At 39.9% G+C, this 19,998-nt stretch overlaps 1 protein-coding gene across 1 annotated transcript in view; it reads left to right on the forward strand.

Annotated features, from left to right (window-relative positions):
• Positions 1-19,998, forward strand: part of Ppp3ca (protein phosphatase 3 catalytic subunit alpha) — a 288,992-nt gene that overhangs the window by 208,309 nt on the left and 60,685 nt on the right. The window contains exons 3-6 of the mRNA XM_038311330.1: positions 6,227-6,351; positions 13,728-13,839; positions 15,307-15,452; positions 18,610-18,749. Coding sequence (XP_038167258.1) covers positions 6,227-6,351; positions 13,728-13,839; positions 15,307-15,452; positions 18,610-18,749 — 523 coding nt within the window. The remainder of the gene's footprint in view (positions 1-6,226; positions 6,352-13,727; positions 13,840-15,306; positions 15,453-18,609; positions 18,750-19,998) is intronic.

Here is a 19,998-nt window from a genome sequence, read left to right on the forward strand (position 1 = left end):
GATGGCTTCCCCTCCTCCTCAACTGTTTCTAGTACTTTCTTGTTCCTACTTCTCCCATCTGAAGACAAATGGAGGACTAGTCTCTGAGCAAACAGTCATCAGGTTGTAACATATCAGGTAACTAATGGATGTAATGAGTGATGGCTCACTCTGAAATATTTTATTTCAGTATCTCTTACGTTAATCTTACTAGCGTTCCCATGATTCTGGAATTTTCTAACATCTAATTTTATTAAGTGCCACGATTCTCCAAAGGTCTGTCAGTGAGCTTACTATCTGTTGAGGATACAATTGGGGCAGGGGAATATACAACCCACTATATGGCTATTATCTAAGAGCTGTGCCCATTATTTACAATGTGTTTCTGTATGACTGATGGTTTTTGCCTTATCTCTTAACTGACACGTAGCTATGAAATCCAGTGTGAAATTCGAAATCGTTCCTACATTATGTAATGACTAAACCAGGAAATTAGCATTCCCATTAAAGACTGTGGTCAGAATCCTTTCTTCCTGCTGCTTTGAAGGGTACAGTACCTTATTGTTAGCGCTCTTTCTCACTGTGCAGTAGAGGGCATCATTTATTCTGTTAAGTGACTTTGTACCTGTGAGCCAGCCTCTCCTACCTCATAGGTTTATCAGTGCTGGCCTCCAGGGGAGTGCTCCACCCTACCCCCCACAACTAGCCCTTCAGAATTCGAAACAAATAAGACGAGTCCCAGGGGATAGAACAAAGTGTGTGCTTGTGAAATGAGCTTGCCTGATAGTGGGATAGGACTTTTCAAAGCTTGTTTGATCAACAGTATTGTGAAAGCCAAGTGCAATGGAATATGATAGGACCTGGCCTCCTGAGAAGCTGTGTATGGGTAATGACAAATACCAAGTTTTCTTTGGGCATTCCATGGTAGCTATTACTTGGGCTTTGCGTATTTTCCCTATGCATTACAAGATTCATCCTAGCAGTCTAGTGCCTAGGAACAGTCAGTGTTTTAATATCAAACTTACGGAATAATATGGACATTATACAGCTTCAAAGAGGACAAAGAACAGGGCCATCATGTCCCCTCCTGGGAAGGTTACTAGCTACACTTTCTACCTATTAGTGTGCCTGCCCTAGCCTGCATAAAGAAGCACAATGCATCAAATGCCCACTGAAAAGGTAAGTCAGCCACTAGGTTGCTCACAGTCCCCATCTACTCAGGAGCCTAGGTCCTATTTTATCATTCCATGTGTAGTTTGGACCCTTCCTCCAACTCTATGCATTCATTACTGCATTGTGATTCTTTCAGATAAAGATAAAATTCTAATCTCATAACAAACTGGAAAGGGCTCAGAAGAGTTTCTTTCCAGTGTACCCGTCTACTGAATTATAACTGCCATAAGACAAACCACACCAACATGTAGAATGACTCCTGAAACTGATGCTCAGGGGTATAAGTCTAAATGGATTAGGTAAGAATCATCCAAGAGCTTGTTAGTAGGCAGTATCTTCAGAGATTCTGATGAAGCGCGGGGTGAGGTAACCACTATAAGATAGATGCTTGCAGATCCTGCATTTGACTCATCATTTTTTTTAATTATTGATTTTATTGAGCTGTACATTTTTCTCTGTTCCCCTCCCTTTCTCTTCTATCCTCTTCAACCTTCTCCCATGGTCCCCATGCTCTCAATTTACTCAGGAGATCTTGTCTTTTTCTACTCTCCATGTAGATTAGATCTGTGTATGTCTCTCTTAAGGATCCTCATTGTTTTCTAGGTTCTCTGGGATTGTGAATTGTAGGCTTGTTTTTCTTTGCTTTATGTCTAAAATCCATTTATGAGTGAGTACATGTGATATTTGTCTTTCTGCATCTGGGTTACCTCACTCAATAGGATGTTTTCTAGATCCATCCATTTGCCCACAGATTTCAAGATATCATTGTTTTTTTTCTGCTGTGTAGTACTCCATTGTATAAATATACCACATTTTCCTTATCTATTCTTTAGTTGAGGGGCATTTAGGTTGTTTCCAGGTTCTGGCTATGACAAACAATATTGCTTAGTTGAGCACATGTTTTTGTAATACAAATGAGCATCCTTCGGATATACCCAAAGTCTTGATAGATTCTGTTTAGAATTCTGTGATTTAAAGGCTTCAAGCAATGAGTATCTCCGGTAGTTAAAGGATTCATCTTCCACCAAGACAAACGTCACAAAACTCACATTGGGTCTATCAACCCCAAGAGCACCTCAGAGAATTCTCCAATTCCCTAATGGATTTCCAAAGGAAGCTTGGCCCAGGTTCAGTGACAGAATCCCATGGCAGGGAGTGGATGAGTGCCTTCCGGATAGAGACACTGCTGTAGGCCTCGGTCATACAGTGAGCAGGGCTTCCTGCTCCCCCTCATGGCAGAGGTTCTAGTCCACTAGGGAGACTCCGGGAAGAAACTTGAAACAAATAAGTCAGGTAGGTGATTACTGTAAATGATAAATACTGTGAAAAATAAATCGCAGCACAAGGTTGAAGAATGGGGGCAGAGAGAAGCTCTTTATGTAAGAAAGTCTGGAAAGACTAAGCATAGGATGTGCAAAGTAGGCAGTCTGTGAAGTCTGAGGAAGTAGAAACATTGGCTTAAAAAATATCTTGAGTGGTCTTAAAAATCCTTAAGTATCCTTATAAAAGATTTTTCTTTCTCGGGCATGCTTTCTTTAAGTTTCTGTTTGCTTTGGTTGGGCTTCAGTATTTTAGATATAATTATGTGTGTAAGTTGTTTTCATTTGCTGACCGTCGTAAGCGGTTGTGTCTGTAACAGTTGAAAGGTAAAATTCGAGACAATGTGAAAAATCCCAGGAGTGAATGCGTGTCTGGGTTTGAAACACTTGATTTTAATAATTGCTTTCATCTTTATTATGTTGTCAAACTATGATCCAATGCTTGCCATGGTCAAGACTGTAGAAGAGAATAAAAGATTAATTTTCTATGACATAAATTTACCTTCATGATAATATTTCTAGATTCCAACTAAAGTAGTCTCTATGATTTTTTAATTGTCTAGAGTATTTCATCACCTCTTATAAATTCTGTTCTTTAATCATGTGCTTTTCTGTGTTTGTGTTTGCTATGTGTGTGTGTGTGTGTGTGTGTGTGTGTGTGTGTGTGTGTGTGTGTATCATGTGTGTTAGTGCAAGCACGCACAAAGCCTCAGGTCAAATGGCAACCTAAGTTGTCTGTCCTCACTGTGCACCTTGAGATACGATGTCCTGTTTTGCCATTGCATGTATGCCATTGCCTTCTCCTATCTCGACCTCCAACCTCAAGTAGAAGTACTGGGATCAGAGATGCTAGCTACCACAACAGGCTTCTTTGACATGGTGTCTGGGGATGCAAACTCCGGACCTCCCGCTTTGCTCTCTCGGCCATTACCTAAACCTGTTTGTTCATCATGGGTTTTCCTACTTTTCCCCAACTCTCCTACAGTGTGTCAGTTGCCTCATTTTTAACCTGCGGTCTACAGCCTCAGGGAATATCCTGGTATTTCTGTCTTTGACATGGCAAAGTAAAACCCATTTCTCTGGAATTTTCAGGCATGGTCAAGAATTGAAATGGGAAGGGAAAATGCAAAGAGAGGATAAGAAGGGTGAGGAGAGAAGGCATTTGCTTTGGGAATGTGTCCAGAAGGCCTGCCTTCCAGCCCCAACTAGGAGAATCCCTTCAGCCTGGTACCTTGACATGCCGGATGCAGCCATTTGGAAATGATGTGTGGTGTAACATTTCTCAAGTTCTTACCAAAATCCAGGAACTCCTAAGCCTGTTAACAATAGTAACATGGTTAATTTCACAAATAATCTTCTGTAAGGAATAAGGCCCATGTCACTAAAGTTTGTATATAAGTATGTCATGACTCAGAAAACTTGAGGAACCTGCCAAAGGTCATTCAGATAGTGAAGAACACAGCAGGGGGTTGGCACTGGCTGGTCAGGGGTCTGTGCCAGCTAGTGTGGTTCCACATTTCCTTTTGTGGTTCTCGTGGGACTGTTTTGACTTGGGGATAGTTTAATAACAGCCTATAATGTGATGATTAAATTTGCCACTACCATAAAATAATATTTGGAGCCTGTCTCACTCAGTCACGTAGCTTTGTGTTTTCTCTGAACCTTTTCCAGTAACCAATCCTCATGCCCTAATAGGGAACCACCATACAAAGAGAAGCAGTGGCTGGGCAGAGCAGAACTGTTGGGATCATAAGCGTTGGCATTCAGTAGAGCTCCTTCCTTTGCTTTTCAGGTGTAGTGAAAGACATGTGAACACATGTATGTGAACACGCATTTTCTAGACAAACCCTTTTTTCCTTTACGAACGTTTGGTTGAAACATGTATACCAGGTAGAAAAATCACTTCTACATAAGAGAAGTTGGTGTTATTGTAAGTAACCATACCAGCTACACTATAATGTAAATCCGTGGAATTCGTACTCCTTGTTAGTTAATAAGGCTTAGCCTTGCCTTTTAAAAATTATAATAGAAGATAAGCTTTAGTTGAGTTTTTAAGACAGATGCCTTATTTTAATTTTTTAAGCAATAGCCTCTGTTCCCCTTTTCCTGTTGGGTTTTGTTGTTTCCAGGCAGGATGTCACTAAGTTGCCCAGGCAGGCTTTGGGCTCAGATCTAGTTGCAGCCGGAAGAGTCTGCCAACCTTCGGGTTTCCAGAGCTGTCTAAGTAGCTTCCCTTGGATGTGAGGTCGTCTGTCTTCCCCAGAGCCAGCTTTCTTTGCCCAGCAACATACAGGCCAAACACTCACTGCTCTTTCTTTCTTTGCTCTTGGTTGAGACCTTCATGGTATCTCAAGAAGAGCATGCTGGGCTCAGTCTCAGCCCCAGTTCCTCAGTCCTTCAGAAGAAAGACTCAGTTGTGAAACATTCAACTTTAAGAATAAAACTATCCTTACAGATGAGTAATCTAAGACGAGATGTTACTTCAAAGAAGTGAAGCGTGTGCTTCTTCTGATCACCTTACAGTGACTCTTGCTGACTGGAGGGCTCCGGCTGGACCGGGAAAGGTGTACCCGAGCACTCTAGGCTCCCTATTGCTTACACCATTTTAATAAACCAAGATTCTTAAGCACAGACATCCTAAAACCTCGCCCACCTATACATGCTTCATAGTCTTTATTCCATGGTGGAAAATAGGATTTTACGAGTCATCTAAACTTCGTTCATTGGCGTGCAGTTGTTTCATCAATGGATTCTGTAGTAAGGCTCTGACTGCCGAATAATGACCTTCAGCCCATCTCAGTAACTTACTTGTGGTCCCTGCATCCAGTGTGTTAAGATATTGTCGTCCTATGAAGAAACAGCCGCGTGATGTCCATTATTTAAGCATAGTTCATTTCAAAATAATTAATAATTTATGTGTGTACATAAAAACGTATGGTGATTAAAAAGAAAACTTTTTTAATCAAATGAATCTGACTTTAAGCTCCAATTGTTCATTTTTGGCTGTGACCTTGTCAAACTACTTGACATATGTTAATGTCTCCTCCATATAGCAGACATTATACTGTTAACTTTGAGAGTCTCAGCATTTATAGAAGTAATAAGTGCCAAACAAAAAGAAAGCCAAATTCTTTCTAAACTTCTAGCTTACAAAACTGAAAATTTAAGAAATAACAGTTCCTAGTGATTTTATTCAATTACAGTTCCTCAGATATACTTTACAAAAATGTTTTGACAATTAATAATATATCTTAGAAAAACATTCTTTTAGTATTTAAATTTGTCAGTTGCATATTAGACCTAGCAAAACATAGTATTTCTTACGCACATCGCCATTTTTTTCTTTCCAAAACAATAATGCATAGTGGGTAGAATTCACACCTCCATTGGACATAGATTGTGCCAGATCCTTGACCTGTCGTTCCCTCCTTTCTTATGTGTACAATTAATTCTTATCCCATGACAATGTTAGAAGGAACTTGGGAAAAATCAAATTTCTTAACAGGATCTCTTGCAAAATTGCTTTATGTATTACAACAACATCCATTGCTGTTGCGGTTCTTAGCAGCACCTTTTTCCCGGTGAAGTTGTGAGTTAGGAAACCTGAACGACAGAGCAAGATGTGCCACTCAGGAACTCTGGCATCCTCAGCAAAGGGCGTGGCTTTTCCGTCTCATTTCTCCTGCTCTGCAAATTTTATTATATGACTCAGTCACATAAGCTAAAATTGCCATGAACTCTGTTTTATCTTTCAGTTTGTGGGGACATCCATGGACAGTTCTTTGACTTGATGAAGCTCTTTGAAGTGGGAGGATCCCCTGCCAACACTCGCTACCTCTTCTTAGGGGACTATGTTGACAGAGGGTACTTCAGTATCGAAGTAAGTACACATGGGTTCCTCTTAACCCATTATGGATCTCTGATACTGTAATAAGGTAGGGAAATAAACACCTTGCAGAAATCTAGAATGTAGCCATCAATTTCAGTACACTTAAGGTTATAAATAATCCTGTATTTTTTTATGCAGAAGGATGACGAAATGGTAAAATGTTGTCTTTTGCTCTTCTTGAAAATTGATTGAAAGAACTAATTAGAGTTGATAGCATAACGGGACTTGAGTTGCCATATCTATGGCTTATGGTTATGAGAGTAAGTCACTTTCACGAATGGAAACAGAATGATGGCGTGCCAGTGTGAGGACACTGGCAGCTGCTAGATCATGGCACCTATCATAACTAGGAAATTTGTCCGAGTCATTAATTAGTCAAAGTAGAAGAGATATTCCTTGAGTAGAGGCTCTTCATCAGCTTTTCCATCATCATCATCTACTTTAAGGGAATAGAAATTACATTCAAAATAAAAGCAAGACCTTGTACTCAAGTCTCATGATGTCTCAGGGAGGGCCCAACAGTTATACTGGGAGAACATGGTTTCTGTAAGAGGAAATTTTGAAGCTGAAGCTCATAGATACTAGTCAATATGTGCTCCTAAGAGAACAATGGATAAGAAGGAGCACTGTTTTCATGCATTAAGGCAGCATGGCTGATGCCTCGCACCATTGACTCACAACCATCATACAGAAAAAGGTTTTAAAATATTTTAGTATTAGATTTACAAGCCGGGCAGTGGTGGTGCACACCTTAATCCCAGCACTTGGGAGGCAGAAGCAGGGTGATCTCGAGGCCAGCCTGGTCTATAAGGGTGAGTTCCAGGACAGGCTCTAAAGCTACAGTGAAACCCTGTCTTGAAAAACCAAAAGAGCAAAACAAACAAGCAAAAAAGAATTTACTTAAGAGACACTTAATGTTAATACAGTGTGTCAACCTCAAACCTATCAACTGGATATTTGGGGTATTTAGTTACCTGCAATTAAAAATTGAAACTCGTTCTCTCTTTATGTATGTACATATGTGTACATGTACATGTATAGTTTATATGTATATATAAACCATTATAAATGGACATAAACATGTTCGAGTATTTTGTCACCGATAAATGTATACACAAACACTATTATTCCGACTATGGAGAAATGTAAAGTATATCCTTGCTCTCTAGAAATGTAAGTCTAACAAGGAACTAGGATTATACATACTCTACAGAGAACCAAACCCTGGCATGGAAGCTGTTCTAGGTTCAGAGTGCTAGGGATTGAAGCAGGCTCTCATGTACACTAGGGAAGTATCATCATAACATCGAGATACACTCTAGTTCTGTTTGCTTTTCCTACAAAAACTACAGCTCTGTATCTGTGGCCATTTAAAATATTCTCAATATCTCCTAATCAGAGTTTTTTAGAGCTCCATTTAAAAAAAATGTTTGGAAAGTAGAAATCTCTGATTTGGTCCTTGGGATATGTTTTTCTTTGAAAGAGTCTTTAGTCACTCTTGATATTAGAAATAAGAGGGTTGTAATATTTTGTCTATTGTGTTCATTTTGAAATTTAAAATTTATACAAAGATCAAAGTATCCAGCTAAAATGATGTGCCATGTTGAATGTAGGTCTCATAGTACATTAAAACGTTCTAAGATGCATTTGTCCAAAATGCCATCTTCATAACTGGTTCTCAGTTAAAATGAGTACAGACCCATGAACTTTCTACATACACACAAAAATGACAAAATGTTTCAGCGGTAGTATGGTCACAATTTTGACCTAATTGTGACCTGTGAGTAGCTTTTCTGTGGCTGTGATATGATCAGCATATTGAAACAGATCAAGCATGCATACCAGTGGTTCTCAACCTATGGGTCACAACCCCTTTGGGGGGGTCAAATAACCCTTTCACAAGGGTTACCTAAGACCATTTGCATATCAGATATTTATATTATGATTCATAACAATAATAGAATTCGAGTCATGATGTAACAATGAAAATAATTTTATGGTCAGAGGTTACCAGACTACGAGGAACTGTATTATGGGGTCACAGCATTAGGAAGGGTTGAGAACCCTTGATGTGTATGAAATACTCTAAGAATATTTCTAGATGCCTGCTGTGGTTTGCCTGCTGAAAGTGTTATCAGTTGATAAGTGGACTCTTTCCTCCCCCACTCCTCCAGTTTTAGAAGGTGTCTGGAGTACCTTCCTTTCCTAAGATGTTGACACTAAGACAGAGAGAGGTCTTGGGATTCCAAGGCTGTACTCTTTCTACTGTTCCAGCGCTGGTCGCAGTGTATTCATTGAGTATACCTGAAGAAATAGACACACCGCAATGCAGAAGCTCAAACATAATCCCACACATTCACATATATGCCCATGAGCATGCACACATGCTCCTGTCCTGTTAGGTTTAAATCATCAGATACAAAATATTCTTTGTGTGTATGAGATTTGCTGTCTCCTAAGCGCCTAGAATAAGAGCTTAGTTTTCTGCTGTGTGTTATCCTACTAGGTTCCAATACATTTTGGATCCGTGTCAATAACTCGGGGTTATAGTACAGGTATTCGCCTAAGCTTATCCTCTCAATGAAGCGAGTGCCTGCATTTACTTCATAACAAATCCACTTAGAAGAACTTGTCCTATTTCTAATGAACTCTTTGGACTCCAGTTGCAGGCTCTGGGTAGCCTGCCGTGGACAACTTAGACTGCTTTTATGCACTCCCCCCTCACCCCACTAACCCTACTTTCTCTTCTTTGCCATGATTAGAAATCATTCCCCACAAAATGAACCCCCAAACAAGCTAGCTTTTGAGTAGCGATGGAAGAAGTAATTTTGTTCTCAACTGTAATTTGTCTTACAACAAACCTTTCTCCTTCTGATGATTGTATGACCCTACCTAGTCTCTTTGATCAAGCCTATGTGTATATTTAGATCCACAGCTGGGCGTGTTTCTCCAGAGTCATGCACAGCTGTTTTCTGTGTTTACTTCATTAGGCTCTCTGCAGGCATTCTGCAGCATACCACCTTGAGGTGGCAGTGAGCTGGCCTCTCCTGAGATGCTTTCATTCAGACCTCAGCCCAGGCCTCTACGGCCTCCAGCACACTGAAGTGTGAAAGGTTGTTATGTTTATTAGCTGTGAACTTGTGGGTCAGTGTGAACCACAGAAAGCCAGGCAGCATTCCTTACTGCCGCCTGAAAATAAGAAGCAAGCAGTAGATCACATGTCCGAGATGAAAAAGCAGGGCCACCAGGCTTGGAAGCCAGCGGTTCTGACAGGGCACTGGTCTTGAACGGCCACTTCATGGTGTATATGTCAGACCAGACAAGTGGTGTCTTAGAGGAGTCGTGTTCCATATTGCAGGAGTTTGAATCCTTTCCAGGTTTATGTGATAGCCTGCACTTGGCCATCCATGACACACAAGCATCCTTTTTGATTAGGATGTTTTGAAGCATGGGTAGTTACCAGTTTAGGGAGCTGGTCTGTATGTAGCTACAGTATTCTCCTTTTCACTTCCTTGCCTCTCGTGCTGCCTTGCAGTTCCTAAGAACTCCATGCAATTTTGAAAGAAGGCTGTCCATCTAAATGCTTAAATTACTAAGTAAATCACAGCACTTTTTATCTGTGGACGAAGACGACAATGTTCTTAGTGCTGCCTTATTAAGAATGAGTCATAAATTGGCCAAAACTATGTCTATGATAGAAATCAGTGCAATCTTTCATGTTGAGTAACTCTAACTAGAAGTTGTGAATTCTTGTTTAGTTAGCAGTAGCAATGGTAAGGGGATTTGAAGTGATCTCTATGGCTCATTTACATCCTTACTATGCAGAAGGGTCCATGGACCCTAGCACTAGCTCTTCCCGCCTTAACGAACTCAGACGGTGAAATGCTGGCTCATGGCCATCGCCTACTAACAGACACCTGAGTGACACTGCTTGCTTCATTTGCTTGTGACAATTTTAAGGAGTCTGTACTTTACAGCAAATCTGAGGTCATGGTTTTGTTAAAGAGCTTCAGCTTTTCAGAACGCTGGGGCTTTATATGACAAAGCAGCCGCCAGTGAGAAGACCTTGCTATGCTTGGCAGTCCTCCCCAGCAGATGTTGAGGGTGAAGGCTGGCAGAGCTCCACCCTCCAGTCCACCCTTGCCCTTTCATTTACCATGCCATTTCTTCCATGCTGGCTGTGTTTGCGGTCTTATTTAGTGTTTGGAAGATATTTTATGCTTGCCACAGGAGAAAAGGAAATAATGTGTGGAAAAAAAATGACTCGCATTTGAGAATACTTTGGGCCAAGAATTTGGAAAATTGAGTTATTTTCCTTCCTTTATTTTTCTTTTTCTTTCCCCTCCTCTCCTTGTTTTTTCTCTTCCTCTTTTTTGTTTTTGTTTATTGTTCCCCTCCTTTTCCCCCTCTTTTGTCCCCACCTTTTCTTTTTTAAAGATAGGGTTAATATTTCCCAAGTGTCTATCACATGTTCGGTATTTTACATCCATAAAGGAGCTGTACATTGCATCATTTTAAAATGTACACTTATAAATACTAGGAATATTTAGCATGGAACATTTCTGAATATCTCTTAGAAGGTTTCAGTTATGAAAGAATTTTAGTAATTAAGACTAGAGGGATAAAGTTAAAAGGCTGCATGCCAGTGTCAGACGGAATAAGATCTTTAAGCACTGCCAAAAAGAAAATGTGGGTCTTCAGATGCAATTCCTCTAGTCTCCCAGGTAGTTGAGTGGGCTTGCAAAATACAGTTTAGATTTTAGATGGAGAGATAATTGCTTTATTTTAAAATAAATTGTGATAGGGAAATAAATAAATCTAAAGAGGTCAGAATTTCAGCTAAATTTTTCAAAAAGTGAGTCATGAGGAGGGAACATGAGAGTGTTGTGGGTTCTAGGTCTATGTAGAGGTTTAATGGGGTGCATATGTGTAAATTTTCATAGAGTTGCGTGTGAAATGTTCATCTAGTGTTATGTGAGTTGTACTCAAAAACTTAAAAAGAAATCTGATCTAACTAGCTAGGCCTTATGCATTCTCACTGAACTGTAAATAAGACTCACTCATGTAGGAATCTCGGTAGTGCACGTGTACTAGACTCAATAGCAAAAGCCCAGGACTCCCAGCAGACTAGGTCTAGCCACCTGCCGTGATTGTCCAGTTACGGAGACCAGGAGTAAAAGACAGAAAACAAGACTTTGAATCGACACAGCTCACTGAGGAGAGGAACAGAAAAGGAATTTCATGACCCGCAAGTCAGTCTTCAGAATACTGATGAGTTTCAAGTTTAAGTGGTGGGAGAATTGGCTTGGGGACAGGTGCCACACAGCTAGGAAATCCCAGTGTCCTTGAGGTCTGGCTGTACCAGATCTGGCCTTGCACATGTTCCTGTTGCTTGTTCTGCAAGTCTCCCTTGCTCTGTTGCTTGAGAGAACAACCCAGCTTCCCTGTGGCCACTGCCTCTGCTTGAGGGTGAGCTCCTCAAAGGATAATATGTTGGGAAACCCTGCTGGTCCTTAAAGCTGGTGTAACTGCAGGATTAGGACAATGACGGACCCTAAGAACATGGTATGACCTGACAGGAAGATGCCTCAATTCCTGTCACCTGTGTGCTGTCCTCCATCAAGGCAATTGGGTAGTACTGGCTTTACACAGATAGGCGTGATTAACATGCCATAGTTAAGCAGGATTCTGGTCTAGAGGTTCAAGACAAAGCCAACAATGTAAGATGCACGCAGGGATGCCAGCCTTCTAGACTGCTTAGAGCAAACTGATGAGTCCAAGTAAGGCTTTAGTGCTTTTTGGCATACTGTTTCCAAGCACCTGTTAGCATATGTTTAAAGGGTCTTTATATAACCCATTCCTCTTCCAAATTAGGCCTTCCAACTTAACTGCCAGCTTACGAGTAGTTAAGTGTGTACATACACACCACCTGCGTCAAGGGGAAATCTTCACAACGTTGAACTGGTAACAAGCCTCTCATTGACGTTCATGGCATGTAATAAATGCCTTCTCTGAAATATGAGGTGAACTTGAATCATACAAACACCTTTTATTTAAACATGTAACTATAGTTCTAAAATAGGATTCCTAGAAAGGACTCATTAGGCACTGAGATGGTACAGAGATTTGCAGGCACAGAGGGTCATGCTGCTTCAAGGGCCACTTATGGAGGATGCTTGGTCAGCTCTTCAGATATGCTAATATCTTAATAACATGAACTTTAGCGAATGCTATAGTTGGAAAAACAATCATTCATACACACACACACACACACACACACACACACACACACACGCCAAACTGTTGATTTTCCTTACTTCAATCACTGTGTCATATTTGAAGATGACGTGTTGGAATGTTACAGTAATATACATTTGTCTCCTTAATTAGTATTTTCCCAAAACCCCTGGACTATATGTTCAAGCATAAATATTTCCACGCTTTGGTAAATTACCACAGAAGCTATCAGACGAATATCCTTTGCAGGTGAATATCTTTCCCAGGTAGCCAGCAGATTCGTTTTCTACAGGTTTTCTCTTTAGGATCGCAGTGTGCCTACTTTGTGTTGGAAGACTGATGAAAGAACTGTAAATATTATGTGTGTTTTCGTGATCAGAGTCTGGTCTGTCCGTACATCCGCGGAGTCCTTGCCTTGCCTGCACTTTGGGAACACAAGCTTCATGGAGAGGAGACAGCATGCTTGTTTTTTTCTAAGAATCGTTTTCTGCTCTGTGTGGCTTCTTAATGAATGACACTTGAGGGTATATTGGTATTAATATTTGATGGTTCCACTTATACCTCATCTCTATAAAGTTTGTGCCAACGACGATTTACTCCACACCTGATCCGTGTGTAGCTAGCCACACAATCTAAAATGTTCAATTAACTAATTTGAGAGTTTTAAGGTGCAAGCCATGTATTCCCTGTTTTTGTAGTGAATGTGTTGAGACTCCCTGCTCTTCGGTTTAATTATATTTTGTCTAAAAATTTATAGGGCTCTGCTTTCTATAACAAAGGCATTGAAATAAAGGACAAGATGAGTGCTGGCAATATTGCTCGGTGGGTAAAGGCGCTTCCTGCTGCTTCTGACCTCCTGAGTCCAGCAGAGAGCCTTCTCCAGTGTGGCGTCCACTGCCCTCCACTCATGTGCTCATGCACACATAAAGATGCATAAATAAATGTAACTTTAAAAAAATTAATCAGATGCCGAGAGATTTGTCGCAAGTGGTATGTTAGGTTGTATTCTCTTTGCCTCTCAGTATCCTCTGAGTTAAGAAGGTTGTCCATAATACATTGAGTTCTTGTTAATTGATGAAATGCTCAAATACAATGGAAGATGCTTATTTTCTGTTTATTTTTTTCTTTAGTGTGTGCTGTATTTGTGGGCCTTGAAAATTCTTTACCCCAAAACACTGTTTTTACTTCGTGGAAATCATGAATGTAGACATCTAACAGAGTATTTCACATTTAAACAAGAATGTAAGTATACTGCAACTTTTTCCTTTAATGTCATATATACTACATTATTATTTCAACTGATAAATGAAAGCATACTATGTTATTATTCTCTGCATAAACGTCAAAGCTTTAGGTGACGTTTCATATCTTTCTAAACATGGGCAGTTTAATGAAACATTTAATTTTAAATTCTGTTTATAATTCTTACAGAATAGCATACAATTGTCTTTGGTCATATGGACTCTCCACCCCACCCTCTAACTACTCCCTGGTTCACTTCCATATCCCTACACCCAGAATTTTGTGTTTTATCCAACCTTCCAATTCCAATTTATATTGCTCATATACTCCTAGATGTGGGCCCATCCAATAGAACGTCATCAACTTACCCTACCCTAACCCCTTAAAGAAAACTAACTCATCCTCCTACAGAGGCTGTCAGCTGTCCATAGTGTGTCAGATAGTGCAGAGCTCATGGATTCTTTCTGTTCCAATGCTAGAAAAGCGACAGAAAGATCGTAAGAAGCAGGAGCTGGGAAGTAGAGAACAAAACAGTATCTTCTGAGCATGACAGACCCCTGTACTCATGAACTTACATTGGCTGTGGTAACCTATACAAGGCCTGCATAGGATTGAGCCAGAATGTGTTTTTTTAATCATAGGTTTTATCAAGTGGCCCTATTAATCTGAGCTAAAGTTTCATGTGTCTCATAGTATGCAACTAGTGTTTAGGAAAGTATTTCGTCTTAGTCAAGTCCAGAGAAGAAAATGGGGCCAAATTGAACCTCTGTTTTGCAGCTTAAATAGATATCAGCCTCTAGGACATTAGACAAAATGAAAGCTGATTCCTTCCATTAGATATAGATACTTGGATAAAGGAAAGCTTTTTGTATAAATTCTGTTTTCCCCCTGTCTGTTTTCCCCGTTGTTTACTGAAACTTTAATTCTTTTTCTCTCTGTAATTTGGTTTCATATTCAGTGAAGCATAAAGACTTTCCTAAAAGCATTAGCTGTGAGTCAATATGGGGAAATAAGAACTCTGTGAGGCAGAAAAAGCTTCAGAAAGTTTCTTGGCTATGGCTTTTCTCCAAAATCTTATGGGAAATATGAACCAGCTTTATGGTCCTCTTTCAGTTGTCTTCACTTATTCAAATGTGTATGTATGTGTGTATATACATATGTGTGTATGCATATGTGTGTGTACATATGTGTGTATACATATGTGTGTATACATATGTGTGTAAAAGGTCTTGAATTTATAGGCAAAAGTTATAAAAAGTAAACAATATGGAGAAATAGCAGAAATAGAAAATATTATATATGAAGGTTAATCTGTGAATGTTGGAAATCATATTGATACTGTTTTGAAGGGTCACATTCATATTACCCTGGCAAGAAAACATTTAAAAGAGCCAAAGTGAGTTCAATAAAATGTTTCTCGTCACTAAGGCATGACAGTAACTTTTTCCTTCTCACTGTATTTCAAAGGTAAAATAAAGTATTCAGAACGAGTTTATGATGCCTGTATGGATGCCTTCGACTGCCTTCCCCTGGCCGCACTGATGAACCAGCAGTTCCTGTGTGTCCATGGTGGTTTGTCCCCAGAGATTAACACTCTAGATGACATCAGAAAAGTAAGCTCTATTATTGTCCGGGTCTGCTCGTTCTCTGTCCTTCAGCAGGTACTAGACAATCTCACTTGTCCCACCCCTGTCACTGCTTGCAGAGTTTTTATTTAAAATAACTGAACGTGCTCACATCTCCCTGACTTTTATCAGATTGTTAGCTTTAAGAGAAGATACATCTCTAGACCCTCGGGGTTTGGCTGAGCACGTGGCATTTGTCATGAAAACAATCATGTATTTGATCTCTAACGCATATGGGCAGTTTCATTTTCCTTTTTTTCAAATAGTCCATCATATGCTGAATTGGGAACGTTACTTGGTCTTTGGGGAAATAGCACACCTTAACCTTTAAAATGTTTTTTTTTTTATCATGATAGTCTTCGTTCTTGTTCTTCCAATACATAATATTGAAGTCAGCATTTAGCAAAGGCAAAGGTAGTATTGTGTTGACTGTATTAAAAGTAGCAGCATTTTTTCCCCCGAAGCATGCTTTGACTTTGTGTTTTCTGTCATTTCCCAGCAGAAGGATAACTGAGGTGGAATGAGGAAGCGTATTGTCTCCTTTTCATAAAACAATGCAATAATACGTGACGGTGCTGCACAGCAGAAATAATGTTTTATTTCTCGATGTTTATATTCTATTAATGCGGCAATGTAAGAAAAGACATGGGAGATTATTAAAAAGAATATTATTGTACTTTTGGTGCCCAAATCTCCAAAAGAAAGCACAATAAAAACATTTTCCTGTATCATCTGCACATATGCTTGTAGTTGTCTAACACATGACATTTGTGTGTGCAAGTATAAAACATACTGGATCGTAATTTGGATATAATTTTCTCCACTAAGCTTTTAGCTAAGAAACCAAAGCCACGTTTTTGTCCTGCAGGAATTACTGATGCGTAAAGTCTGTCTCAGACACGTCTCCCTGCCTTTTAGAGCCCTGGGAAAAAGGGATTACACTCTCCCCATCAGAGAAGCAAGTACAGAGATGAGTCTGACCCCCTTTTACTATTCTTGCCAGTCACGTTAGAAGGAATGGGTAACTGAAATTATTCTGAATTACTGCATTTCAACTACTCAAGTTGGAATTCGGCTGAGTTTTGCTAGAAAGATACATGCTGTCTGGTATTTATTTGAGCCTGATATGCTGTAAGTAAACTCTGGCTTCAAACAAGTCATCCAGTAACCTGAATGCCAACGAGTATACAAGTTTTGCTCAAGTAGTAGCCTACTTAAGATTCCTCATGTACATAACTCAAATTCTGCCTGTGGATATTCATACACAAGATCCAATGATGTCATTTGAGTAACTGATACTTTTTTTTTAGTTTCTTGAACTTGAATGTTTCCATTGCTGCCTCACAAATTTGTATTCTGAGCAGCAGTTCCAAGTTAATTATAGGAGCTGTCTTTAGTTAATATTAATTTAGTAAGTAGTATTTTCCACTGTGTTTAGTGATGAAATAAAATCACGCAGCCTGTATACTAGGAACTATATAGCTTATCATGGCAGGGGAATGGAAAATGTGACACTATAAGCAACCAACCTTGCTTGCTAGCAGATGCTGGGAACCACACACATGCATGTGTGTTGTGCTTGATGACATTGACAAATTCATGGGCCTAAATGAAAGATGCAAAGTGTATCAAGCATCCTTCCAACAGGAGGAAGTGCTGAAAATCCTTCCTATAACCCTTTTACTGCTTTTGAGGGAAAAAAAAAACAGAAAGGACTTAGCTCTTTAACTATTGTGTTAACTGTAACTGTAGTCATTGACAGAAAGAAATGATGAACCTGAACTTTAAAATTAATAATCATTTTTGTGCTGCTTACTGTTCCCTTAGTAATGTTCATCGGAATTTACAGAACTGAGAAAATAACTTATCAAATCACAAATATATTTCTACCTTATAAGTATCTATTGCCATGAAATCAATATTTGTTTTTTATCTCAGGAAGCCAAATATTCAACTCCTTCTTTATGAATCCTGTCATTAATCTGCAACTGACTTATATTCTCAGAAGTAGAAGGAATGATAGGCTTTTTCTTTTCTATTGGAGAGTAACTGTGCTATTGTTTTTTTTTTTTTTTTTTTTTTCTTTAAAAATCACACAAGGGGCTAAAGACATATCTGTGGCAGAGGACTGCAGTTTGGTTCCCAGCAGCCATGTCAGGTGACTCTCAGCCACCTGTGACCCCAGCCCCAAAGGATCGGATGCCTCTTCTGGCTGTAGGGGCCACCTGTGCTCACATGTTCATGCCAGTGCACGAATATACATATAACACCATTATGTTTTAAATAAATCCTGAAGAATTAAATGAAAGCACATTAAATAAACACATATTCTTCTTGGTGTGCCAATATCCTCTTCCATGAGGCACCATTACTCTTTCTTCTGGGGTTGTCTTGCACAGACTGCAGTGGTCATGATGGCCACGCAGTGGACACTAGGGAAACTAATTCCATGTGAAGGCCCCAAGAACCATGCGAAAGCCCAGAAGTGTGAGCAGGGTCTAGAGAAATGTGGGGCTCCTTTACTGTAACGCTCTTATTTGCACCAAAACCAGCAACACAGTGGCATGGCCTCCATGCTGGAAGCAGAGGTGGCTTCTGAGGAGCGAGTGTCAACATGGCATCAAGCAAGTGGCTCCTCAGAAAGCGAAAGCCACCCATTCTCAAAATCCTTCTCTCATGTTAAAAAGGGCATCACGGGGATTCCCATCCAGGTTGGGATTCCCATCCAGGTTTTAAATGACAGTTCTCTGCGGGTGGTAGACAGAACAAAGTCAAGCTCCTCCTTCACAGATAAGACAGGAATAGATTGAAACTGTGATAGGGACTGTGTTATTTGGATGAAAAAAAAATGAGAGAAAGATGAAAAGGAAATGGGTGGAGAGAAACAAGAGGAAAGTGTAAGGATTAAATAGACAGAGAGGCAAAGGGAGAGGCGAAGGCACAGACTACGTGGGTATATATTTATCTCATCATGAGGAAGAAGAGAGGAAAAGCCAAGAAGTAAGAGGAGTGAGGGTAAAGTGGGCACCGTCAGAGGCTGAGGGGTGGGCGCGGATGGTCATCCCTCAGAGCTGCCTTCCTGTGTGTTCTGAATTCTGAGTGTCCAAAGATGAGTATTTTGTTCTCTGTCTTCTATTTTTCTTAGTTAGACCGATTCAAAGAACCACCTGCTTACGGGCCCATGTGTGACATCCTGTGGTCGGACCCCCTGGAGGACTTCGGGAATGAGAAGACTCAGGAACATTTCACTCACAATACAGTCAGGGGGTGTTCGTATTTCTACAGGTGAGGCTTTGGCCCTCCCTCATAGGCCGGAACCTGTTTTACAGTGCTGGGGTTTATGAAGGCATAAGTGGATAAGCAGATATAAAGAATGTATACCTGCATACAAATGTATGTGTTTATGAATTCTGTGAAGACCGTGACAGGAGTAAAAGGCAGGTGCTGGGACACGGGTGGCTGCTGCTGATAAAATATACTAAAACTTGTCTCTACCCCATGGACTGCGAGAGGGTCTCACTACCGGCCTTCTTGTCTTTCATCATTAAACGAACTCTTGTTTCTCCAGTTCGTGTAACTCAAATCAGAAAACCAGCCTCTCATTGGCTGACTAAATCATACTCATTCTCAGATTAGTTTAAACTGTTTCCGGCTTCCTGGATGGCTGGGACCCAGCAGTTACAGAGTATCTAGGTAACCGGGTGGGCGGGTTCACATTTAGCACATGGATAAGCCATGTTGAAAATGTCTTAATAGTGTATTTTACATGTGCAAGTGGGACCTGGATGTCCAATCACTTCAGAAAGGAATCTGTAGGACATTTGGGGTTCTGTGTGTCTGAGCCACTTTACTGACCTTTTGCCCTCAGCTTTGTCTGCTGCACATGGTATTCTAAACTTGGTTTGGTCCCTTCCAGTGTGATGTCATGGTGGGAATGTTCCTAGGAGGAAATAGAATATGAAAACAAAGTGGAGAATTTTAAATTCTAAAACACATTCTGTTTTCTTTTTTTTTTTTAATTTTCTATTTCAACTTAAATAATATACCTGATGTTCCCTAGAAATAATGTTTATTTCCACGGAATGATTTAGCCTAAAAACCTCTGTAAAAACAATTCATTAACACACCTCCCATGTTTGCAGCAAGCTGATAGTGTGCTCTGTGTAAGTTTCCTATTCAATAGTGGAACATATTCTATGCATTAAATTTTATTATAGATGAAAAGGTTTTTCATTTGTTAGTATGACTGGGAAATTCATTTTGAACATAATATCATCTTTTCTGGAACCATAATTGTGGGAGTGAGTTCTATTTTATATAATAATAGTGAAGCTTATTCTGAACCAAAATGTCAGGTTGCAAATTATCTTATGTTTTGGAAGAGGCACAAGTGTTGATGAGTTATATGTTGGTAAAATGTTCTATAATTCTGAAAAGCTTAAAACTTCCTGTCAGTAATCACTTAACTTAGGCATAACATTTTATGAAGATGTTTGTCCTTATAGAAGAGAGGTATTTGAAGTAAATTAAAGCC

This window comes from Arvicola amphibius, chromosome 14, assembly GCF_903992535.2.
Source record: "Arvicola amphibius chromosome 14, mArvAmp1.2, whole genome shotgun sequence".
Lineage (NCBI taxonomy): Eukaryota > Metazoa > Chordata > Mammalia > Rodentia > Cricetidae > Arvicola > Arvicola amphibius.